Here is a 25,865-nt window from a genome sequence, read left to right on the forward strand (position 1 = left end):
GATGTAACCGCCGCCTCACCATCCCAAAAAAGAGACTGAAAAGCAAACTAAATTAAAAACGGAAACTCCCCGCCGGCGAGGGACCGTGGTCCGCCACACCTCCAAGGCCCAAGGCCACCGGAGGCGGAGCGAACCGGCGGTATCGCCGGCGAGGAGGACGGAACCTAGATGGGTTTTGTGGCTTCTTTCCGCTGCCTCTTCGCACGTACCGGTTCAACTGTTGCGTTCAACAGCAAGAGATATTCTCAATCCTATTGACGATCAGGCAGCAGCGCGCGGTTGTTTGTGGAGATTGTTTGTATAGGTAGGATACTATTGACTATTGTTGAAGCAGAATCTGCCAAGGAGATGAAATGCTCCTGTAGAGATGGATTTTTATTAATTAAGGACAAGCAGTACATTTAGAGAATTTGTATAGCTGGTCTGGTGTAAGAGTAACAATATCTTCAGCCAGACAAGAAAAAACAGGAAAACTGAATTGCACTCTGCATTTCTCTGATTGGACTGTCGCCGATTGTTCTTCAAAATTTGGTTACCATCTTCATCAATGTTATGACTTATTGGCAAGAGATTGTTACGTTTGCAGTTCATGGGTTTGTCTTACTCCCACTTATAACGAAACTAGTTGTCAGGTTTCCAGTGGATTAACATGTTGGTGTCGTCCAGAGTCAGGTTAAGAAAGAAGCATCGTCCAGAGTTGCAGTTCTGTATATATCGGTACACCACTTTCAACTGATCCTTAGGCTGCCATGAGAAGGACGGTTTGCTTTGGCACAAGCTGAAAATAGATGGAGATGAGACAGCAAAATCGGTTACTTCAGCGTTCATTTTGTGCTTACTTATCATCACTTTTGTCACGCAATGTAGTGGCTCACCAGACTGAGGACCTTGGCCGACAGTTTCCCATCAAGTCAAGGAAATGTGTACTGATCCGAATTTGAGTGCAGGTTTCCCTGAAGCTTCGGATGTATCGCGCCACCGCCACTGAAAACATGGAATAGAAAACGCATTGCTTTGAAATTGTGGACTGATTCATGGATTACACGGCTAAGCAAGCAGCCCCATGTGCAGCGATATTGGCCGGTACAGTTGACACCTAACCGCCGCGTAACGGTGGCTCAGCTCAGATTCAGAGGAAGTTTTAGCAGTTAGTGTCCCACTTAGTTCCAGCCTACCTGTACTTTAACAATCTAATCTTACATTATTTTGCAGTATGCGTTATTCTAAAGTATTCTCATGGGAGCCCAGGACTTGGTCATCGCACTGATTGTGGTGGAACCAGTTTCAAGCTGTGCCTGAATCTCCTGTCCAAAGAAACTAAACATCCCATACAGAACATGAAGTCGGCAGGCGTGCATTTTTCCAGGTTTGGTCAGGTGAGGAAACAAAACTAATATAGCAAACATACAATAAATGTCTGCCCATATAATGCCATATCTAACAAATCACAAGCATGAACAGGCTCTTTTCTTTCTCATACAACTTGGCAATGTGGAGAAAAAGGTCAGCAGTGTCACATGGTTCAGAGCAGGTTCGCAGCTTCCAGGAAAATAGAAAATGCTACCACCTGCATTGGTGCCTGAGAAAAGAGCTACTACCGCCACCATCTCAAGCATTTCTCTTTGCATGAATCGGATCATGTGTATGGATTCAGCGATGATGTGGTAGAGTTCAGTGTATTCTGATTCGGGGAGGGCGGTATTCGCTGAACAATTCCCGGAACGAAGAGGAACCGCTGTACCACGCTTAACTTGGGCCAGGCCAACTATTACAATTCTCAAACGAAGAAGGGGAGATGCAGGGGGTATTGGCCGGCCTGGTCGGCCCAGTTCGCTCTTTTTTCTGTTTTCTATTTTGTTTCCTTTTCCTTTTTTATTTATGTTTCCTTTTTTTCATTTTTGTTTATTTTTATTTTTTCAGATTTGTAAATATTAATATTTTAGAAAAAAATTAAATTTTAAAATTGTTGAGACTTTAAAAAAGGTTTATATTCGAAAAATGTCCATATTTAAAGAATATTTAAATTTAAAAAATGTTCCAATTTTAAAATAATTGTTCTCTTTTTTTCCTTTTTTTTCCTTTTTTAAGAAAAAAAAAAGGAAAAAATGTCTTACCTGATGTTGGGCCGTGGCCCAACTAGTAACCCGGGGCGTGAGGGAGTGTGCGGCAAGTGAGTCAGCACCGACCAGTTCAGTGGATTGCATCTCCCCTTTTTCTTTTAAGGGGTGCTTCTAGTTGAACTTGGGTTGTGCGGCTCTCAGACCTGATCGGTGTATAGGAACTGCATAAAAAAATACTTTTTTTAGGGAAATTAAAAAATATATATATATATACTTATATGCACTACATTCTGGGATGAATTATATATGGAACGGAATTGATGGTGGGTGGGCCGGGGAAGTTTAGAAAGCGTGGGCCTTACATACATATCAGGCCGAATATATAATGGAAACGTCAAGTCCATTAGAGCTTCCACCTCTTCAGTCTTCACGTTGACCTCTCCTTCTCCCTGAACCTGCCCCATCCATCCAATTCCACCCAAGCGATCGCCGAGTGTTCGACCAACTGCCGGCGTGGAGCGGCGTCAATTGGTTCATGCCCAAAGCATAAGGCTACCCTCCTCGCGCCAATAGTGCAGGAGAGATAGGCCGTGGGTTCGTTCGCCGGAGCTTTGACGCCGAAAGGTATGCCTGGCTTTGCTCTGCTCTTCAGTTATGTCGTTGACAGAAATCCCCAACCTTCTTCTGGCCAACGCCCATCGGGTGTTCGACGGAATGCAAAGCTGGGAGTTTCATCTTGTTTGTACCTTTGGACGACTAATGTGACTAATTCATCGCCTGTGAGATGCAAAGAATCATTAGTGAACTGATAAACACTAGTAGTGTATTTACATGTTAGTTTCCTGCGTTTTTACGGGGATCTTGTGCTGTTTTCAGTGTGTGTTCACATATGTTTACTCTTCTCAGTACTGAACATTGGTCCGTCAAATCCTTCTCATACCAATGGAACAAGACCACTCGGCTTTGAAGAAGATGAGAGTGGACGATGCAGCCGATTCTGTGATGGCTGAAGTACCTGCCCCTGCCCCTGCCACTGCATCAAGTATGAACCAGCAATTGTTCTGGAGCCAGTGGCAGCTTCTGGACTCCATCCTTCCCACCGGGGGTTTCGCACACTCCTGCGGCCTCGAAGCCGCTATGCAATCGCGCATAGTGAACAACCCAGAGGACCTGAGGTTATTTCTGATCCAGGCCATGGAGAACGTTGGCAGCCTACTGCTTCCGTTCGTGTACTGCGCCAGCAAGTCTCCTGACGCCGTGGCATGGGTCAAGCTAGATCAGCTGCTGGAAGCTACGTTGACGAACGAAGTCGGCAGGAAGGCGTCAACGTCGCAGGGCTCGGCCCTGTTGAGGGTGGCCGCGTCTGTCTTCACCGAAATTCAGGCGCTGCAAGACCTCCGGAAGACATTCCTCGGCTCCACGAGCGTGTCGTTTCACCATGCACCCATATTCGGGTTGATATGTGGGTTGGTTGGATTTGACTGTGAGACCACGCAGAGGGCTTACATGTTTGTGACGATGAGGGATGTGATCTCCGCGGCGACGAGGCTTAATCTGATCGGGCCGCTTGCTGCTTCGGTGCTGCAGCACCAGGTTGCTCCAGATGCTGAGAGGATGGTGCAGAAGTGGAGGGACCGTGATGTCTCAGAAGCTTCACAGACCGCGCCACTGCTTGACGCCTTGCAGGGCTGCCATGCTTACATGTTCTCTAGGCTGTTCTGTTCCTGACTATGAGGTACACTTCTATATCTTTCTCTGTCTCTTCATGTGCCGTTCATGGTTTCATGTTAGCATGATGTAGAATGCCACTGAAACATCTCTCTTTATATTTCTGAAATCAGTTAACCAGGTTCTTTTTATCATTTGCCACATTGATTTTTGATCATTTGCCACGTGGACCACCACATGTCTACCGATTCATAGAAATATACTGTATGTGTTCCTCTTAATACAGCATCTTCTTTATATTATGGCATATGGTTGATTGATGACTTTGTGCAATGAAATGGAACATTCACATATGTGATGTATTCCAACAAGGATAAGACAACCAATTGAGCACTTCATTCAGTCGTCCTCTAACAAGGAGATACTAAAACAGAATATAAACTTTGCAGGTCCATTTTGTGCCATACTGCCATTCAGTATTACCAATAACAAGATACATCAGTCTTGAAGCATTTAATCACACGGTTCAGTTTGCTGATAAATCTATCATTCATGCTTTTATAATATTCTGATGGTAGGATGCCATTGAGGCATATCTCCTTATTTCCTGAATAAGTCAGCTAACCAGTTCATAGAGAAATATGCGTCACTCTGTATAAATCATTAAAGCATCTTCTAATCGTCTATAACTTGACATGTGGTTGATCAATGATTTGTCCAACGCAATTGAATACTCACATATTCTCTAGGCCGTTTTGCTTCTGACATGAAGCAGTTTGTTCAACTATCCTCCAGTAATGAGATTTTCAAATAGACTAGAGACTTTACAGGTCCATTTAAGGTTCCAAAAACAAGATGGTATGTGATATGGCCACTTATATGTCAAGATGACCTTATTCTGGTTTGCATTTGGTTCTTTCAGGTTACTGAATGTGATTCGGTGTAAGTATGCCCACAGTTTTACCTCGGAGAAGTACAGGCTTTGGTTAAAGAAAAATAGCATCAGGAAATTAAACACATCAAATACAGATGCTCTGTATGATTCTTTTTTATTTACTTGCAAGCAAGATTGTACAACAATGACACCAGTACATTATGTTCATGCGTGTGAGCCCTCCCTAATCATCTATAACATTATGTTCAATGACACCAGTACATTATGTTCATCTGTCTGCAGCTTCAACAATTACAACATCGATCGATGTAATTGTACCTCACATATTATTAAAAAAAACATTGTTTTCTTCTGCTCCGTGATAGTACAAAGTACTGGATCTGTTGCTCCAGCTCTATCTAGATTACTGAGCTACAACAGATTGCTTGGCTTGAAGGGTCTTCTCATAATCCTCGATGAACTTCAAGAGCTCGGAGAAGTTGCCCTTGCCAAACCCACCACAGCAACCCTTCTGGTACTCTTGCGCGACCTCGTCCTTCTCCATGCACCCGATTCTTTGAATCATCTCCAGGAAAAACGTTGGCCTGAACACAATAGCTGATGCAGTTAGATTTGGAATCGCAGAGAGTAGAAAAAGATAAATAACAGAGAGATGCAATCTGAAGTATCTAGAGCACTGAACCTCAAATTACTGAATTATACTACTAGTAGCATGAATACCAGCACTTGAACCTAAACTTCCTCAAGTCACTAGATGCTTAGTATGATTCTTCTTTATTTTGCTTGCAAGCAAGATAGTACAACAATGTCAACAGTACATTATGTTCATGTGTGTAAGCCTTCCCTAGCCATCTAGTATTACATTCATCGTACACAGGATACATCTGTCTTCAGCCTCATTAATAATAACATCAATGTAATTGTACATCGCATATTACAATTTTCTTTTGCCCCATGATACTACAAAGTACTGGATCTGTTGCTCCAGCTCCAGCTTCTATCTAGATTACTGAGCTACAACAGATTGCTTGGCTTCAAGGGTCTTCTCATAATCTTCGATGGACTTGAACAGCTCGGAGAAGTTGCCCTTGCCAAACCCGCCGCAACCACCCTTCTGGTACTCTTGCCCGACCTCGTCCTTCTCCATGCACCCGATTCTTTGTATCATCTCCAGGAAAAACGTTGGCCTGAACACAATAGCTGATGCAGTTAGTTTCGGAATAGAAGACGGTAGACAAAGATGTCGTCAGAAGTAACTAGAGCACTGAACCTCAGATTACTGAATTATGCTAACATGAATACTACCTTATGAACCTAAACTTAACCTATACCATGCCCATAATTGTCAACTGGGATACACTGGCTTTTCACTATGCAGATGGAGCTTTATTCCCCTTTTAGTTGTCACAATCTTCATAAAGATGCATCATGCATGGATGCTCTAAAAAGAGTTTCAGTAGGATCATAGCGCACTATGCATAGGGAGCTGATGCAGTTTGTTTTGGAATTGAAGACAGTAGATATAAAGATACTAGCAAAGATGCCGTCAGAAGTAACTAGAGCTTTGAAGCTCAAATTACTGAATAATGCTTGCATGAAAACTACCTCTTGCACCTAAAGTTTTGCGAATAGCCTAAACCAAATTGAGAAATGGGAATCTGGGATACACTGGCTTTCCACTATGCATATTCCCTTTAAGCTAGTTGTCACAGTCTTCATAAAGATGATGCATCATGCATGGGTGCTCTAAAAAGAGTTTCAGTAGGATCATAGCACTCACTATACTGATCCTGAACCTTTCTGCATCATCATGTAATGTACAGGACGTAGCAAGTGCAAAGGCTGAAAAAGATTGTGTTTTTACCTGTCTCCCACTGGCTTGGTGAAGATTTGGAGCAGCACCCCTTGGTCATCCCTGTCAACGAGCACCCCTAGCTCCTGGCATTCCTTGATCTGCTCCTCGGAGAGCACATCCCCCGCGATGCGCCGCACGCCTTCATAGTATTTTGCCTGCGGCGGCGCCATGAACTCGAAGCCGCCCATGGGCGTGCGCGCGCGCATCTCCCTGAGCGTCCTGAGCACGTCGGTGCTGGCTAGCGCGATGTGCTGCACGCCGGGCCCGCCGTGGTAGTCGAGGTAGGTCTGTATCTGGCTGCGGCGCTTGGTGCCGTGCACGGGCTCGTTGAGCGGCAGCAGCACGTTCTCGGAGTTGTTGGCGAGCACCACGGAGTTGAGCCCGCTCTCGGTGGTGCCGACGTCCTCGGCGGTGAACTCGGCGAACTCGTGGAAGCCCAGGAAGCCCTTCATGTAGGCGATGACCGGGGCCATCTCGGGCACGTTGCCCACCACGTGGTCGAACCGGGTGAGCCCGTAGTCGACGGCGCCCGGGGTGTTGACGGCCTCGAAGCCCGGCAGGAAGGGGGGGTTTGGTTCGGCGTTGTCAGGGTAGCTGATGAAGCGGAGCACGACGTCGCCGTAGAGCTCGACCTCGGCGAGGGTGTAGCCGTGGGTGAGGTCGGCGGGCGCGAAGGCCGGGCGCGCGCCGCCGGCGACGCTGGCGCGGAAGGCCTCGGCGGCGTCGGCGACGCGGAGGCCGACGGCGCGCACCGCGAGGCCGTGGGCGGCGGCGAAGGTCCGCGCGGCGGGGGCGGAGAAGGAGGGGATGGAGGCGGTGGCGGAGGCGGAGGCGGAGGCGGAGGCGGCTTCGTCCGGGGGCGGGGAGTAGGGGGCGGTGAAGAGGAAGGCGAGCGCGCCGGAGCGGAGCAGGAGGGAGGCGTGCGCGGAGTTGCCCGTGGAGAGGTCGGAGCGGGCGGCGAGCGGCGCGCCGAGCGCGAAGGCGAAGCGGCCGGCGGCGGAGGCGGCGTCCGCGCACCAGAGCTCGACGTGGTGGAAGGCGAGCACGGGGAAGCGGTCGCTGCGCGGGTTGACGCGGACGACTCGGGGGAAGCGTCGCGGCGCGTGCTCTGGCGTGACGGCGGGGACTGCGGCGGCGGCGCCGGTGGCGGTGGCAGTGGTGGTAGTGGGCGGCATGGTGTGTTGGCTTCTTGGCCGCGCGTCCTAGTGGCTCGCTGTTATGGGAGAAGTGGGTGGTAATAAAGGGTAGGGATGGCGCCACGTGGGCGCGGGGTTTAGTGGTGGCGGGCGCCATTTGTCCTTTTGGGTGTTTGGTGGAATGGTGGTGGTGTGGATGTGATGTGGGGGGACTGGAGCTTGTGATGGGGATGAGTTGCTGACTCGTCTAGGCTACCCAAGTGCAAACATGCTTGTTCACAGCTACAAACCAAAAATTTCAATGGTCTTTTTCTTCTCCATCCGAAACAGAAGGAGATGGCCAATTTGCTCAGCAGAGGAAAATGATAGTCAAATTATTGTTGGTTTTTTTAAACAGAGGTAAAAGGTTTGGCTCATTTGATAGTTAAGAAGAAAATGCCTAGTTTTTTTGAAGAAAATCTGACAAAAACCCACAACAACAGAGCCAAACCCACATAAACAGCACACCCACACACACCAATAGTCAAGCCTAACAAAAACACGAACAACAGGTCCACAACCGCTCTAGCCAACACAAGAGACCACAAACCGTCACGAATGAAACTCGAAACACGACACTCTAACACCGCATCGACAAGGACAGCACATGGTATTTGGGGGCCTACCATAGTTCCGCAATTGGGGTGTGTTCGGTTCTGGAATTATGAGGATTGGGAAGGGATGGTTCCGCACCTAGCGCCCGTTCCTGTGTTCGGTTGGGCAAACAGAATGAAACCCAGTAGTTCCTAGAAACGAAATATACTCCCAAGATGCGGAATAGACTCGTTCGGCCAAATCGGTGGAATCTGGGGGAATGGCTCGGTAAGCATTGCTCCACGCATGCGAGAAAAAAGAGAAAATCTGACGTTCTCACTAATCTCGCTCCCGTTCCGTCTCCCTATCTCCCAGACGGGGCAGCAAGCCAAGGACCCGGCGGTGGCGCCAAGGCACGCGTGGCGGCGTCCATGCATGCGCGGTGACAGTCAGCACGCCCGCATGCGGCCAAACACGCGCGGCCGCGGCAAGGCCATGCTCCTCCGATGTTGCCTCTGATTTTCGCATGGCAGGGCAGGGCCATCGGGGATGGAGGGTCATCGCAGGCGGGATGGAGGTCGGGGAGTCTGTCATTGCATCTGTCTACCAAAAAGACTGGATTTATTATACTTCCTTGTTTAAAAATAGTTCTCTTAACTTTATTAAGATACTATCCGTAGCTAGTTAAAATTAAGGCACCTATTTTTCAACAGAGGAAGTACATTCGCCTGAAAGTAAAAGGACAAACACCTGTATAGTGTGTGCCATACGAAGGAGATCTGAACGTGCAGCACTGCTTCTCTCCTTGAGAGCAGTAGCGTTCTCGGTTTCTCCTTGGCAGCTCGATCCCAGTCATCAGCTCGATCCATAAGCAAGCAGATGTATGGCCCAGACTCCAGAGGATATGCATATGCACCCCACCCGAACCAGCTGATTACAGATTTCTTGTTTGACCCTTCTCGTTCATTTTCCACTGGAAACTTGATTTGTCTTCTTCTCTTTTCCTGTTCACGTACAGCTTCGCGATGTCTCCCGCTAAACTCATGCAGTGGGCCGTTTATTGACGCAACTTGGGATCGCCATCCAGCTGCTGGTAACAAGGGTTAGCATGTTTGTGGTTGCTTCCCGTGCTTTGCTTTGCCGTGGCGTGCAGATGAGAATATCTAAATTATTTGCCGTAGATTTAGATAAAATGTTGTCTAAAATCTGTCTAGGTTTATTCAATCTTTGATAAACAATTTGGATAGGAGAGTAACAGATTTGGCCGTATCTAATTTCCAATTTCTGATGTAGAATTCTGAAGCTAGAAAGTTTTCTGAAGTTTGTTTTGCAACTTCACAATTAGCTGGTGTACTATTGGCTTGATGGTGTTATGATACATTCAGATAACAAATATGTGAGTTTGTGTGTTTTCTGCACTTCTTATATTTATTTGGTTTTTGTAGATTACGGGCTAAAGAGAATTCGTAAGCTTAGTTTTCAAATTATGATTAGAATTAGTGGTTCTTCTGTTGATTGGTTCCCTAGGAGAAAGGTTGGGTCATACTTGAAGAGAGATAAAGCAACTTATTTGATCCCATCTGCAAAATGTTTCACTATTCCTTGGTGACATTTTTCTAGAGTAAGAGTGTTACAGAAGCGATCAGCAAAAACGAAGAACGATAAAGAAAAATGCAGCGGAGACACGAGATTTAACGTGGAAAACCCTTCCAACACAAAAGGGGAAAAAACCACAGGCGCTAGCCAGCAAAACTTCACTATATCGGGAAGTGTTTACAAACGCCGTGAGATATCTTATAATCTGATAAACCCTAGCCGGCGGTTTACAAGAGGTATATATAGACGGTGGCAACGATCCGTACCGGTGACGGGCCTCGCTCCGCTCGTCAGAAGTTAGCCTCCCTTTAGAATGAATTTGGATCACAATACAACAAAGAGTCTACTTCATCGAGACTAAATTTTGGTACTTGGATACATTTAATACGTGTTACACCTGATGACCAAATTAGTGATTGGTTTTGTTTTTGGGGATTCTTGCATAAACATTTCCATTTTAGCATGAGAACAGTTATTCGCTTAGTGATAGGGCATAGATTTTAATACGGACACGACAAAGGGATGTCTTATTGAAATAAGAATTGCGAACAATATGCGAGTTTTCTATTATATATTGATCTCTGCCTTCTGTACTTGGCACCTTACAGGCTCATGTTTCACATGCTATACAAGTTATCCCTACTTGATGAAAAAATATTGAGATGGGATTAGAAGTAAGGTTCTATTTATTAGGTCACTGTCATTAAAAAACATGTGTCGGTTGCTTGACATATTGTCACTTGCGCCACAACTTCCTCCTCCGAGTATAGACCTGCCCAATAATTCATAAACAAACAAATGTGAAGATCATTGACACATGAGACCTGAGCACAAAACCCTCAAAAGTTATCTTGTTTCTGGTAGTCCAAATGGCCTAGAAAACAACAACAGTTAATAGTGCAAAGAACTTCTTGTCCCCTAGCATATAAGCATATAGCCAAGCTAAACATTGCCAAACATTTGAAGGACAACTATTAGCCTCCACACACGAGCCAATAATACACCGAGCTACCTTAGCAACAACACAAGATAAAAATAAATAGTTTGCATTCTCACTGTCGTTATAAAAGGAGCGGCAAGGGAACCAGTTCATTTCCTTTTCTTTAAGTTGTCTCTAGTCAAAATAGCATCATAGTATAATTGTCACAAAAAATCTTTATTTTCCAAGGTAAATTTGACTTCCAAATCCATCTATTATTAGGACCAACAACATTCTTTTGAAGCAACTTGTAATTGACAAAGTTGAAAAATATTTGTTATCAATCAAACTCCATCTCACCACATCCGGTTCCAGGTTAACTGTCTTTGAACAATTGATATCTTTATGTTATTCCATTGATTTAGAAGCTCAACAGTCAAATGCCTTCTAAAGGGAATGTTAAAATTGTGTCAACATTCTCTCCAACTGGAATGTGCAACTTTCAACAAAGCATGAACAAGTTCCTTTCTAATTTTATCTAGATGTGGAATGGAATTATTTCACAATAAAATTAGGGGCAGGATCATCACACACCATCATGAGCATTATAGACGAGCAACGCTAGCATCTTGAACACACAACTCGGTAGACAATGAGAAAAAAACATCAGGCATGCAAGCTCTTTCATGAACAAATTCCAGGCACAAAACAATTGGGAAAATAATTATGAATTTGCATTTATATTGTTTCCATAACCAAATAAAAACATGAAAAGCTTAGTGCTTGTACACCGGATCCATAGGAAAAGAAATTTTGTTTGCAGATCAAAGATAAGCAACACATCACTACATAAGTCAGAAAAAACACATTAGTGAATTAGTCACCAAAAACGCACCATCACTTCCACAAGGATGCATCAATTTTTTGGGGATATAAAATCACAAGAACACAAATCTGTTCCACATTATGTTCACAAGAATTAAATGATGTATTCCCATACAAATGACAAACAAGAAAAGGTAGAAGTGAATCGCAGGACAATAAAATGAGCATGTTAATATCTCTATGCTCTTGTTTCCTCTAACCAGCAACATACTTTGTGTGCTTCATACATTTTAAGATACAATATAATCATTCTATGCTTCTACAAAATAAAAGATACAATGCTAAATATCATAGGGAGATTAGCAGGATATATTCTTTATCGCGCTACTTCGTTACCCAGATTTTTCTCCTTCGTTGGACATATGAGCTACACAGGAGAACTATCATGATCACTGCCACTAACAACCTCCTCGCAATACATGTACATCTCTCTACAGGTGGAGGTTTCTAGGAATCCCAATGAGAGGGATACAAACAATATAATTTAATACGATCTGAATAACAATCATCATTACATAAACCATTTGGTGAAATAATACAAAGACCAAAGAACAATGAGTAATAAGCATTTGATTGTAGGCCTTGTTGCTAAGAAATGAGGCTAGATCCTTTCAAAGTCATTTTCATTCTCTGTACTAAAACTGCAAAAGCTAGCACGACCTAAATTAGTAAATTGGTTATTTGAGAGCCAGTACTGGTCAGTCTGTACCTTTGTCCCGAGAACACAAAATTGCAATAAGAACTCATCTAGCTCGTAGCAGTAGAGGAAGGATTAAACCTTGTGGGTGGAGAGGAGAGTAACCTCTCCATTTTTGTGATACACAAATGTAAATAAGCCACAATGGGATTTTTGATGGTTGTAACTGAATTGCACGAAACAATAGCCATCAAATTGTAGCGTACAAGGTGCTATAAACCGACTCGTTCGGCTATTACCAGCTGCCGCGCACCCTAGGTTAAGTATTGGGCCGACCCATCGTTGCCTTATTTATTATTTATTATTTATTTGTGTTTTTTAAAATTAATTTTAATCGGAACTATTTTTTAAAAATAAACTTTTTTCCAAAATTTGATTTTTTGAAATATAAACATATTTTAATTTTGAACAATTTCAGAAAAAATAAAAAATATGTATGAACATTTTCTAATCTGAATATTTTTTTAAAATGTGAACAAAAAAGGAAAAATGAAACAAAAAAGAAAATGCAAAATGAAAAAACATAAACAAAAAATGAAGAAAAAATAAAAATGGGCCAGACCCAATACCCGATCAGGCCTGATTTTTAACCTTTAGGCCCATGAAAATATTTTGACTGATTAGTAGGCAGGCCAATAAGGTTAGTCTGATGGGCCGCCCTTGCCCCTTCCAGCCGTCGCAAACGGTACAACAGGACCCACCCACCAGGCGTAGTCATCGCTCCTCGCCCTCAGTTTCGAATTTCCATTTCAAATCTCAGTGCCTCTTCAACCCTTTCCATCTCCACCAATCTCTCCTCCGGGATCCCGCACCACTCCCCAAACCCTCAACCCGCGGCGGCCGGCACCGAGCGCGCGCGCGCTCTCCGTACGATCCCTCGCCGCCATGGGCTGCTTCCTCTCCTGCTTCCGCGGCCGCCCCGCCAGCGCGTCCGGCGACGGCCTCCAGGTACGCCTGCGATTCAGTGCTCCCTAAACCCCTCCTTCTCGATCCGCATAATGATGATCTGTTTCCGCTGGTCCAGGACCCGCTCGTGCGCGCGAGCAGGCTCGGGGACGCCTTCCTGGACGACCGCGACGACACAGCACCAAGTGGGTTCCAATTTCCTTTTCTTTTTCCCCGCCCGATCCGATCGGGTTCGACGTGATGGCAGACTGATTTCTTGGTTTTTGGTTTCAGAAATTGAAGCGGGCGGGAACCTGAAGGAGGATTTGGGGAATGGCGGAGGGCTCCACGACGAACTCAGGCGAGAGGTACCTGAACTGAAAGGCCTTCTTCTGTTAAAAAGTTTAACTCCTAAATACGCCATGTTAATTGGATGTTCATTTTGTCCTGTATGCCAAGGCTTATGCTCTAGATTGATCAGTGGGGCTATTGCTGTTCAGTAGAATGTATAATGCATGAAGCCCCGGAACTAAAAATAAAACAATCTGTATTTTCAATACTTCTTAACCTTTTAGCTTGCGGAGGAGAGTGGAGGCACATCTTGTGATTGACTGAAAAGAATATGACTTATAGTGTAAACCCGGCCTCTAACCCTTTGTTTAGACCATATTGTCGGCAGGGAGTAGTTACAATTGAACTGGTTGATGCATATAATTTGAATTGCTCTATTTGCCACATCTACACTGCTGATGTAGTCATCATCGATAGTCTATAGGTGTTGTAGCCTAGATGGATTATTCTCCATCTTGTGTTATTATGGGTTATGTCTAGATGAACTTTGTAGTTAGTAGGGAGTTCTGTAAATGCCAAGGGGAACCATGTAGCAGAATGTAAAGTTTGCAGCTCAATATGTTCAAAGTCTGTTATTTTTCCCCTTTCATGTTTTCTTTGGTTATGGGGGTATATGAGTATATGGAAATTGTATGTTTGTGCATTGTAAGTTTAAATTAATGTTTTGACCCCTGAATATTCCATTTTCTCTGGATTTTATTTTGCCATCTGTGCCAACGCCTGTACTCTGCGTTGATCTGTGGGAACTATTTTCTGCTCAGTAGAATGTAGTATAAAGTATGACCTGGCAACAACGAAAAAACTTTCTTTCTTTAAATACTATTTTACTTTTTGGCTTCTGGAGACACATGTAATAATTGGCTGAAAAGATATACAACTTATAGTTTAAACTTTAAACCCTACAACCCGTTGTTTAGACCATGTTCACTGGATGTGTCATAAAAAATCCCACCACAAGCCCACTGGAAATTTTGTACATGCTAGTTTTTCTATTTGCTAAAGCCTATGTGCACTGTCAAGATTAAATCATATACTTTTTAACCCCTTTTGAATTTTCAGACTTTGCTAAATTCTAATATGGGGTAAGATGTCCAGTGCAGTTCTTTGTGAATGTTTTTTTGTACGTATGATATAAGTAGTTCGCAATATTACAATGATCAGGTAGGATTCTAATCCTCAGATATAGGTCATGTCTTAGTGGCTGTGAGCTTTCGACATACTCTGTTCCAACTGATTACCTTGGAAAAGTTCTGTAATACTCATTTGTTGGGTGTTTCTAGGTTTATGCCTGCACTGCAAAGTCAATGTTACACTTCGCCTTTGCAAGTCTGTTTTATCTTCTTGGCATACTCTGTTCGAACTAATTACCTTGGAAAAGTTCTGTAATACTCGTTTGTTGGGTGTTTCTAGGTTTATGCCTGCACTGCATAGTCAATGTTACAGTTCACCTTTGCAAGTCTGTTTTAGCTTATTGAACTTAATACTCTACACTATATTACAAATTCCATATTTTGCTCAAATTTCTTTGAGATGATTTTTCATGACATTCTACTATAACCAGGCAAATTATCTCAAATCATGTGGCGCAATATCAGAAACCCCTCCAGAAATTCTGAAAGTATCAAATCAAATCAAAGCAGATGATAGTAATGAGGTAACGAGTGTGTTTTGTGGTCTTCTTTTCGTGCAATTCGCTGCCTGACATTGTTGTTTGACAACACAGTGCGATGCCACGCCCAATAATGCACAGGATATTAAAGGGATAATGGTATCTGAAGATAAAGAATATATTGAAGAGTAATGACCTAACTCCTATCTTCGTGAATGTTGTGATTATGTAAGATACTGTCATTACTAGTCACAAAGTTAACTCTTTGTCTCTTCTTATAGGTTCAATTGTGATGGGCATAGTACATTGAGTCATGACAAGAACCCTGATGAAGGTGCTGATGATGTTAGTGGGGTTGAATATAAAGATAACTCATCTGAAGGGTAAGAGCCTCTATCTTCGTGAATGTTCCTAACCTGTAAAGTACTGCCATTACTTTGGTTAACTCGTCAAAAAGATAACCCTTCGTCTCTTCTATTATAGGTTCAACTGTGATGGGCATGGTGAATTGAGTCATGACCAGAACACTGATGAAGGTGCTGATGATGTTAGCGCGGTTGAATCAGAGTCTGTATCATTGTTACAGGACAAGTCTTCACGCCAGAACATCACCAACCAGAACCTTGATTCTAGCGACTCGCCTTTCCCTACTCCTTTGGTTCTCAGAGGTGACATTCAGACTCCTGGAACAATGTTTACAGCATACCAGCAGAATATTAAGACTGGAAAGCGTGGGAGGACCGGCAAACAGTTCATCTACCCTGTTCTCAGACCTATCGAGAACAAACTAGAATGGATGGAACTGAGAGATGAGTCTTCACCTATGATTGCATCCCATCCTCCGAAGAGAAGGTACTTGTGTGAAGATTCTACTGAGAAACCTCAGCAAGCTTTACCAAGCTTGGTGAGCACAGACACGGAGCTACCAGAATCTGCACCGTTTTCATTCCATGCCAAAAGTAAAGGGCAGGCTGAAGAGGTGACATCTCCAGAGGAACACAAGAACCAGAATGGCAGCCATCAGATTCTGGATGGTGGCATTGGAGAGCTCCTGAAAATTAGTAGTTCATACAATGAGAAGCATGGCGTGGCTAGTCTGTCCTCTTGGCTCAAGACTTCATCTGCAGAAGATAGTGAGAGCCATAGTGGAATCGGTGGCGACTTCGGAAAGCTGCCAGGCTTCGGGAGGATCGGCGATATCACTGAGGTGCCGATCTTTGTGGCTTCTGGGCTGAACTGGAACGATGACAATCCTACTCCCATGTTGCCCAAGGCGGTGTGGGATGGGAATGGGATCCCAAACACAACCACCAAATACAAGGAGGTATATTTTCTTTCTAAATATTTCCCTCGACCATAGTTATCTGTTTCGCTTACTCTAGTTCAAACTTTGCTGTTATTAGGACCAGAAAGTGAATTGGCATGCCACACCGTTTGAGGAAAGGCTGATGAAAGTTCTGTCCGATGAGAAACCAAAGCATGAAAGGTAAGTACCCTGCATTTTTTTCCCTCCTGCAAACGCTTTCACCAGATACCACATAATTAACATTCACATCATGAATAATTGGCAACTGTACCAGGAAAATCAGTGGCAAGCTGATCCACGTCGAGGAAGACACAATGGAGAGCCTTGCAACTGCTTCCTCGTGATCGACGGCCTGGGAAACGGTCCAGATGTTGGCCAATCCGACATGAGCCCCCCTTAGCTGCTGGTCCTGTCAACTGTCTACCATTTGCAGATTGGGTGTCTGAAGTTGAACTACATTTCCCATCTCAAGTGTAGTTTTGTTTGCGCTTCAATGCAACTTTACACCGTGTAAAAATACATGATATGCGTCCTGCTGTGATTATGCGATCATCATCACCTGCTGATTGATGATGCTGGGTATATCAATAAAAAGAACAAAACATTGCTTCATTCTCTGCTTGTACTGTGATGTTGGGTCTGTACCAAACAGCAACGGTGGTTGCCGTTTACCGTTTTGCAATACTAGAAGTTTTTGAAAGCGTTGCACAGAACGTGCTTTGGCCTCGCTCTGTTGGATCATGGACCAGTATCCCGATCCCATCAATACATGTGACCCACTGAAGGCCCAGATAGACAGGGAAGAGTTTCTACGACGTTTAACAAGGTAAGATTTGCACCGCATGTGATGTGAGATGCTGGATCCGTCTCGGATGGACATCGGTGGAAGGAAGCAAACAACCAGGGAATCAAAACCCAATTCCCAAACTGGAAAGAATGGCGCAGGCACTGTAAAACGCAGGGCCCTGACACGATGAAAACAAAACGAGATCAACTCGTCAAACAGGGCAGGACAAAGAGACAAAGATGCAAGCCAATACCTGCCAGATCCATGCCCCGGCAGCCGATTAAGAGAGCACTAATCTATGGCTCAAATGGGTCATATGGTAGAGGCCCCTCACGCAGGTGGAGGTTCACGGGTACGACGACTGTTTGGCACGCCCACGCGCGCTTGCCTGTCTGTCTCACTGTCTGACTCGCTCCGGCAGGCATGATGGCCTGCATCTGCATGCACTGTAGCCGCTGATTCCCGGCGACCACACACCCCACCACAAACTTGCGTGGTCGATCGGTTCGTATTGGATCGATCGTAATCGTGGAATGCAATTACTCTTTGATATATGTAGTTCACCATGGTAGCTTGAGATCTTGTCATTTGGGTGGTGTCCTGCCATCATGGCTCCTTCTCAATGCACCTTGCACACCATCTATTACCTCCATTTCAAGAATAATTGTCGTACTTTCTCTGTTTCACCAGAATTATCTCAACTTTGTCAAAATTTAGATGTATGTAGACACTATCTAGTAGATAGATACATCTAAATTTTAATAAAGTTGAGATAATTTTGGTGGGACGGAGGGAGTATCTCTGTCTAAATATTTAGACACATTTTAATGTCTGAATGCATCCGTATCTAACTAAAGTTACACCACATATTCTTGAAACAGATGAAATAGCTTGCAAATTGCAGATCCAGCTGATCCCAAGCAAGACAAACCAAGATTGCAAGTGCTTAACCAGGCTACTAGATAGGTAAGAACATGCCTCTGAGTCTCAACAAGATGCCAAACGGTTTGTATCTAGCCACACATTGATTTGCAAAAGTGCCTGTCAAGTTTCTACCCGTGTCGCACTACTTGTTGTTGCCTGTCCGTAGCTAAGCTAGTTTTTTAACACTACTGTAGCAATATCCCAGAGACTAGCTAATTGACCACCAGGTCAAGTTGTATCAAGCGTACGTACATCCTTGACGTCCAAGTTGCAGTTGAAAAATCAGAAAATCATGTGAAAGGCTTATTTTTCTTGGCTAGGATTTGAAACTCTGGCTAGCTAGCTAGCTCGCCGACACGGGCCAAAAAGAATAAATCTGGATTTATTGTCCTAGCTTGTAAGTGGTAACAGCGCAATCCAAAGTTCACAAGTGCATGTACACGTCAAATAAATACCGAGATACTCCTCCATTCGTATTCGCTCATTTAGTACAACTTTCTACCAAATCAGCTTCAACTTATATGAAACAAAGGGATTACAAAACATGAACGACGTTGGAATACTAAGACACTTTTCCAAGAGTTATATTAACAAAAATGACACCACAAATATACTACTGTAAGAAAATCAATAACATGGGAGAAAACATATCTAGTAGATCTACAAAGGACCAAATGTAAGTGTGCTTCATAAAGACGGAATATTCATTCAGTGGGAGACGATGTTTCCATCGACAGCGAGACGTCTGTGGTAACTTCGTCAATTTCAAGAACCAAATCCACCGGCCCAGTCTTCCGGGGGTGCTCATAAGTGTAGGATGTGCGTGTGTGTGTTCATAGGGGTGAGCGCATGTGCGTGTATGTAAATGTCTACGTTTGTACTGTGTTTCTCAAAACAAAAAAAAAAGATGACAAACACATAGAGCTTGACTTGGAAGGCCAACGACAACTCATGCATGAGAGGCTCTCACTTCCCCTCTCCACAACTCTCAGCCAGCTACAGTGACCTTGAGGGTCGGGTCTCTTTGACCGGGCCGCTGATGACCTCTCCGTCGGAATAGATGGCCGGAATTGATCAAGGTTAGGCGTCAGAGTAGTTTAAGGCTTAGATATTTAGGTTTGTCGTCTTATGCCGGAGTTTGGGCTTTTGTCCATAGAGTAGGCGGAGCTATGGGTCTCGACCACCAGATCCATGTTGTTCTAGGGTTGCCGCTTGCCGTGTTGCTGCTCCTCCGGTTGTAGCATGGCCTAGGAAGTGGCGCCGCCACTTGCATCAATAAAAAGGTGGTGCCAAGATCTGATCTCTCTAGCTACGAAGTGGAAGAGGTCCTGACCGGCCATGGTGGCTGGCGAGGGGGATCACTGCCCTGGAGTAGCAAGGTATACCGTGTCTTCTCTCCAGGTCGGCCGTGGTGGTGAGGTGGAGAGGTAGAGCGGTGTGCCGCTTTTCTTTCTCCGGATCTTGTCTTCTGCGACGAAGTTGCTTCAAGTGGAGGAGCTCGCAACTGCTGTACTCCCTGGCCTGCCGTGGCGGCAAGGAGGGAGTTGGCGCCGCGGTGGTTCCTCTCAGTCAGTTGCCTCTACATCTGCCTGCGAGGTGCTATGTATCTGTGTGTTGCAAGCTCCTTCGCGCGGACTACACGACGGTGCTGCTTGTCGCCGTGATCTTTGGCCGGCAGGGCGGCCCAATCTCTACCTCCACCGTGGAGGCCTTGCTTGGATCTCTGTCCCGGAGCTCGACGGGGCGCTATCTCCAAGTGGTTCGTCCCCTGAGACAGCTCAACGGTCGGCGGCAGGGAGTCTTTGTCGGAGTAGGGCTATCGGGTGATCTCGGCGGTTTCGCCTTGAGATCGCCGGCGACTGGTGGCGGAGGCATGCAATCACTTGACTGCTTGTTCTCCCTGTGTGCTAGGGTGTTTTTTTTTGCAAATACGGATGCCCTTTCTTCAAATTTTTGGTTTCTTCGTGCGAGTGATGTAAAGGGCTTATGCCGTAATATGTACCTCCTACATGTTTATTGACATCCTTGACCCCGCTCTTGTTCAAAAAAAGACGACTCATGCACGGTGGTGGAGATGATGTAGCTGTACGCTAGAGTTGAAGAGGAAGTGACCGAAGTGATCAATGGTGCCGAGACACTCCTTAGAAAAACTTATTATTGGCCGCAAAATTAATGATCAAAGTTAAAACACAAAAAATGGCAACGTGCGTAGGAACGGAAGGAGCATTGGATAGAGGTTTACTCATGTCAACTTCGTCAAGAAAGTTTGATCATTTGCAACCTACACGGAAAATAGCAAAATGTTTTTTTTTTAAAATGGGGGAAATATCGCCCCAGCTTCTGCATCCAAATGATGCACACGGCTTTTTTATTAGACTAGTACAAGTGCCCGTGCGTTGCCACGGGTCATCAAATTTTATTTTTCAACATATATAATTCACAACTTACATATGAAAATTGAAAAGAACGATAATGGATTTGAATATTGTTAATCTAACATTGGAAGCGCGTGACAGGACTAAAACATGTCTGGCGCGCTCCAAAAATCTTTGGAGGATGCAACTGGAGAGGCTCTAAGGCCACAACAACTCATATTTCAGTAACAAAAAATCAAAGGTTATGAACATGTAAACAAGTACAGACAGTTGGAATCAAATTAATAAAGCGAGCTAAGATATTATCAGTTATGAGACTGGGATACGGTATTAACGGGCGAGAGGGCATATCCAGTTTTTTTTTAAAAAAAAATCACCAGTTACATCGCAAAGAGGATTGATGCATGTTACGGCTCCGTCTTCCGGAGAAAGAAGAAAAACCTCAGTTTCTTACAATATGTGAGCTGTCAAGATGTACTACAGTATACTACGTATTAGATTTGTAGAAAGCTCAAAACATCAATACTTGATGATTGGCACCGTATTGGGAGTATACTTATTAACATGATTATATTGGACACACAAAAGATGCAGCTTCGAGAACACGCACCTACCAGACCGGCACGGATTCTCTAACTTGCTTGAAGCAAGTGAGAGGCAGCCAGCCTCCTCCGGATGCCGTTCGTTTCCCATCTAAGGGATCTTGCTTCCCTCCCCTCTCTCACCGCATATTAGCCAGGCCCAGCTTATGTAAGAGCAACTCCTGCGTCTGCGCAAAAATAATCGCTGATATATAGTGCTTGTGGTCAATTTGCATTCTCCAGCAGAGGCGCTAAAATTGTGCGCTGCAAATCTTTTTCTGGGCGCGACATTTTGCACTCTCCGAGGCTTCCAAATTGGCGCTTCCACTCGAGCGCGCGTTATAACTGTGGCTCGCGCGCAAACACCTAACCGTCGCCCGGAAACTTCCACCGCACCCGCGCCCTCAATTTCTCTTCGCCTCCGCATGGTCGCCGACGACATTCCGGTGATGGACGGGTCCTCGGGCACTCCGCGGACTCCTTCCTACTCGGTCCCAGCCAAAGCCGGCGCCGGCGCAAACGTTTCCTCCGCCGCTCACGGCAAAACCTAACGATGTCGCCGTCGCCTGTACCAGCTTCCTATTCATGCCACCGTGGTCGAACTAACAGACTGGCGCGCCGCGCCTGATGTCGCGCCTTCCGCGCCGCCGCTCATGTCGAAAGGAAAGGGCGGAGCTTCCAAGCGCCCGGCCGTGGCGGCGGGCGCCTGGATGCCGCTCAAGAATGCGGCAAAGAAATACCCGTCGCCCTTTTCCCCTCCGTTCGACCCACTTGCCACATCGAGCCGGATACGCCATCGATTTAAGGTCGATTTTGGCAGCGGCGAGGTCGATTCTTTGGGGATAAGGGCCGTCGGAGCATGGGGGAGGTGTAGACCGATCGCTGCGGACCAAAGTCGGCCGACAACAACCGTCGTAGCCCTCGGCCCGACGAGCTTTATGATGGAGCATGGGCACATAGTTACGTTTTTTCACTTGTTTGATTTGAAACAATTTACTACGTTTATTAATTTGGTTTGTAATAATGAATAATTTGATTTATTCCATTTAATTTGGTTTGTGATATTGATAGTTTGGTTCATATGGTTTATTTGCAAAAAACAAAATTTTAGAGGACTAAATATAGGAAGTTAAGGTATGGGAGGCGTTTTGTCCTCTAAATTTTAGGGAATCAGTTAAAGATGCTCTTATGCCTATGTGTTATGTTCTCTGGAAACTGTACATATATTTTAGTTAACTGTCTATTTTCTCATGTGTTTTAACCTGGGCTCAAAATATCATTGAACTGGGCTTTACATTGGACGAACGGCATCAGGCAACACGTTCCTCACTTGGCTCGCCCTCCCCACTCTCTTCCTCACTTGGCTCGTCCTCCCCTTCCCGTACCTTTCTCCTGAGTGTCCTCACCGCCGGCGAAAGGGAAGGTCAGGCCCTGCCTCCCTGCTCCAGGCCTCTACTCTGCCACCTACCCACCGCCGGCCTCGGCGAATTCGCATCCCCACCGCTGCAGCTCCGCCGCCGGCGTGAGAACCGTGTCGACCCCTGGTTCCTCTCCGCCCGCACCATGGTCGGCCCATCCCTTGCCTCGTCGCCGCTCTCTGCAAGCCCGAAGTCCTAGACCTCGTCTCCACTGACCTCACGCGCGTTGGAGAAATCAACAGGGCCAGCTACCTCCTCCCGGTTCCCTAGGGGCAACTGACGCCGGAGAGGACGCCCCGATCCGGCGGGTTGACCGTGTGGCGAGCTTCCCCGAGCCCCAAGTACGGCATGCTCGGTCGACTCCCCTCCCACAGCTGGTAATCCCCCTTGTCTGAACCGGCACCACTTATGATTTCTTCCTTGCTGGATCTCATCGTGAGAGGAAATTGCAGGTGCTGGATCTCATTTGTGACCATTTACGTTTAGTTGGCTAAGTAGTAAAAATATGATACAAAGTACTTGTCCGTAAGCGCCCCATTCTTTCTGGAGCTTTTTTCTTCTGAAACAATCAAGTCTTAGTTTTGTTGTTGTAAATCAACTTGATATAAATCGCTTGTATGCTAGAACACCTATATCTACATGTTTTTTTATAAGATTTTGGCATAATCTAGACTGCATAAAGAAGAGAATATAAGTAACCCTATATCTTCACTTTTTTGGGAAATTGCGTGTTGCTGCATAATCTGAAGAAAGTGCTTTGTGCAATTACATGCTGGAATGTGTAGAGCATTTCATCCTGTAGTTTCCAAATTCTTTATCTATCTTAGTGTGCAATAGATTGATTCAGAGAAGGGTTAGTCCTGACAAAGAGTAGCTTCTAATTTTTGTTGGTTGTTTATCTATCTCTGGTATCCTTAAATAGTTCGTTTCACCTCAGATTTTACCTAAGCTTATGTCATCACAACCCCTTCCAATAAGTTGTGATACCTTTTCTTGCTGATGCATCTGATGTGGATCAGGCCCTGTCTGGCAAATGGGAACTGGACCCTGCTGTTTCTGAGGACCTGCTACTGTGACTTGCCATATATTAGTGTCATTGCATCCTGCAGGATCTACTGACCCTAATGCTGTTGCATTCTTCTCTCCCACTGAGGTAATGATTTCTTCCATAAGCTGACTCCAGTCACATCAATTATAAACTTTGCATAAGCAGCCAAGCATCGTCCTGTCAGTGTGTGTTTATACTTGATAACATGCAGTTGCTTGAGCAAGATCGCTTTATGGTTGTTAGCATATTAACATGATACACTTGATGGGCAAAGTTCAGTTTTCTTGTTGATGAAATGTGTGGGCAAGGTATTATTTCTGACAGATGTTGTGTCTCTTCTGTCAGGGAGGAAGCTACCTGCATGCAAGAGCCGTGTCTGTGCATCATGTTTTTAAGCATGTGACGGTACATGCTTCTTTTAAGTTCTTTGATTTGATTATTTCATCCCATAAGAGGCATTACAAGTGAAACGTGGGTGTACTAAGTGCTCTGTTTTGATTATGTAGAACATGTTGACAAGGCATTGCAGTACTTTGTCAGTAATGAGCCTAGCAGGAGCACTTCCTCTGTTTGGCAATTCCATACGCTGCTGCCGGGCAGCTGCAACCAACACCTGACAGAGGCTTATGAATCCGCTTTCTCCCAGCTTCCTAAACCGGTATACCCTCTAGCCGCTAACAAAAACTGTGAGGCCCAAGACCATGTTCAAGTGGTTAGCCCGCAAGTAAAGAAGAGAACAGGAGCAGTTTGCCTAAACCGCTGTCTGGTATTACCTAAAATCATGTCTGAATTGCTTCTCATGGACATTTCTTGATTATTACATTTCTTGAATTAAGATGTATAAATATTGTTTGCTGATAAAAACTTACCTTGTGTTTCAGTTGCATTTTATTTCTGGAAGATGCACAGGAAACCGCATAGGTAGCCAATGCATTGACTGCGAACGCACCAAGCATGGTTTCAACTTCAAGTAATTTTGTTTCTATTCTTTCACTTGCGGGCTCCCCAAAAGACAGTGAGCTTACATTTGTTGTATATTCAGATAAAACTTTGATTTGTGTAGGTAACTGTTCCAACAGTGTCTTCTGTTTACCATGAGTACGCAATGAAAAGCCAAAATACCAGTATTTATCTTCAGGTACTTTCTTACTTATGATGGAACAACTGTCATTTTCCATTCTTCCATTCATATTGCAACTTTATACTTTGTATGGTACTTCCTTTATTTTTCCAACTCGGGTTCTGCCATTCTTGTTTTCATATCTCTGATTAATTTCTGATTATATACATTATAGTTTAAGATCATGGCAATACACACATCAAAAAATATAAATATTAAAACTACTTGTTTATTCCAAGCAATAAATATACTTATTGATGCAATAAAAAAAAAGCCTGCATTGATAACAAATCTAAGTTCTTAATCCCATTGATAGTGAAGAGAATGGTCATCTCCTCTATAGTGTGCTGACATGAAGATTGTCATTCTTTGCAACGCTGGTCCATAATTCGACGGCCTCTTTGACATCAAGTATCGAGAGGCTTGCATCTTCTAAACTTATTGATGTCTGCTGATCGTCATGCAATCAGGCCTCAGGCATTTTCGTGCATATATCAATGGCAACATGTTAGCCTATCCATAAAGCTCAATTCTAGAAATGTAGATAAATTGAGTGGCCTCTATGACATTTGTGCATTCATTGCCCCAACGTGAGTGATCTAATGATCTTTGTAAATTGTATGCCAGAAGAAGTAAGAAACTGATGCGATGTCTGAGCGTCAAAGAAGAGGCGGCAGACCAATGAGGCAGACCACGGGGCGTCGGCGAGGCGGCAGACCAATGAGGCAGACCACGGGGCGTCGGCGAGGCGGTAGACCAATGAGGCAGACCACGGCGCGTCGGCGTTGGCAACCAGCAAGGTCGATGGAGAGATTGCAGTCGTCGGCGAAGATACGGCAGACCACGGGGCGGCGAGCTGGTTGCCAGAAGGCAGGCGTCAAAGAAGAGATGTCAGACCACGAGGCAGCGAGGTGGTTGCCGGACGGCAGACGTCGGAGTAAAGACGGCAGCGTGAGGGTGAGAAGAGACGGCAGCGTGAGGGGGAGGTGATTTCGTTGGTCTGATTGATTTCCATATACGTTTTGGCTGATTTTTTCCTTGTACGTGAGGGGGAGATGATTTCGTTGTCCATTTCACTGATTGATATTTCCTTGCATGGAACGTAAGATTGCTTGACTTTCCCTGTTTTGGTTGGGTGGACGGACGACCAAAGTGACGACCAAAATGGCAGAAAACG

General features: G+C 44.9%; 3 protein-coding genes and 1 long non-coding RNA gene across 10 annotated transcripts; 3 read left to right on the forward strand and 1 right to left on the reverse strand.

Annotated features, from left to right (window-relative positions):
* Positions 1-2,463: 2,463 nt before the first annotated feature.
* LOC127307932 (urease accessory protein F) lies at positions 2,464-4,975 on the forward strand. 2 transcript variants are annotated; one of them, XM_051338697.2, is made up of 3 exons: positions 2,464-2,684; positions 2,937-3,795; positions 4,651-4,975. In XM_051338697.2, the coding sequence occupies exon 2, from the start codon at positions 3,003-3,005 to the stop codon at positions 3,786-3,788; it is 786 nt and encodes a 261-aa protein (XP_051194657.1). In that variant the 5' UTR covers positions 2,464-2,684; positions 2,937-3,002; the 3' UTR covers positions 3,789-3,795; positions 4,651-4,975. The 2 variants fall into 2 exon arrangements, with proteins under 2 accessions (XP_051194657.1, XP_051194656.1); XM_051338696.2 differs by having other exon boundaries at positions 2,465-2,684; positions 2,967-3,795.
* Positions 4,976-5,378: 403 nt separating this feature from the next.
* LOC127307931 (4-hydroxyphenylpyruvate dioxygenase) lies at positions 5,379-7,701 on the reverse strand. The gene is made up of 2 exons (XM_051338694.2): positions 6,488-7,701; positions 5,379-5,810 (listed from the first exon to the last, which is right to left on the reverse strand). The coding sequence occupies exons 1-2, from the start codon at positions 7,651-7,653 to the stop codon at positions 5,630-5,632; spliced, it is 1,347 nt and encodes a 448-aa protein (XP_051194654.1). The 5' UTR covers positions 7,654-7,701; the 3' UTR covers positions 5,379-5,629.
* Positions 7,702-13,044: 5,343 nt separating this feature from the next.
* On the forward strand, positions 13,045-17,047 carry LOC127307933 (protein JASON). Its single transcript, XM_051338699.2, has 9 exons — positions 13,045-13,232; positions 13,309-13,375; positions 13,464-13,537; positions 15,082-15,174; positions 15,244-15,317; positions 15,411-15,512; positions 15,613-16,453; positions 16,533-16,615; positions 16,710-17,047. Exons 1-9 carry the CDS (start codon positions 13,170-13,172, stop codon positions 16,777-16,779), a joined length of 1,467 nt encoding a protein of 488 aa, XP_051194659.1. The 5' UTR covers positions 13,045-13,169; the 3' UTR covers positions 16,780-17,047.
* Positions 17,048-22,390: 5,343 nt separating this feature from the next.
* On the forward strand, positions 22,391-25,804 carry LOC127307934 (uncharacterized). 6 transcript variants are annotated; one of them, XR_007856030.2, is made up of 8 exons: positions 22,402-22,897; positions 22,973-23,045; positions 23,540-23,673; positions 23,914-23,973; positions 24,075-24,334; positions 24,450-24,538; positions 24,632-24,706; positions 25,316-25,804. It is a non-coding gene; the product is annotated as an uncharacterized lncRNA (long non-coding RNA). The 6 variants fall into 6 exon arrangements; XR_007856029.2 differs by having other exon boundaries at positions 22,391-22,897; positions 22,973-23,673; XR_007856028.2 differs by having other exon boundaries at positions 22,405-23,045.
* Positions 25,805-25,865: the final 61 nt, after the last annotated feature.

Source organism: Lolium perenne, chromosome 6 (genome assembly GCF_019359855.2).
Source record: "Lolium perenne isolate Kyuss_39 chromosome 6, Kyuss_2.0, whole genome shotgun sequence".
NCBI lineage: Eukaryota > Viridiplantae > Streptophyta > Magnoliopsida > Poales > Poaceae > Lolium > Lolium perenne.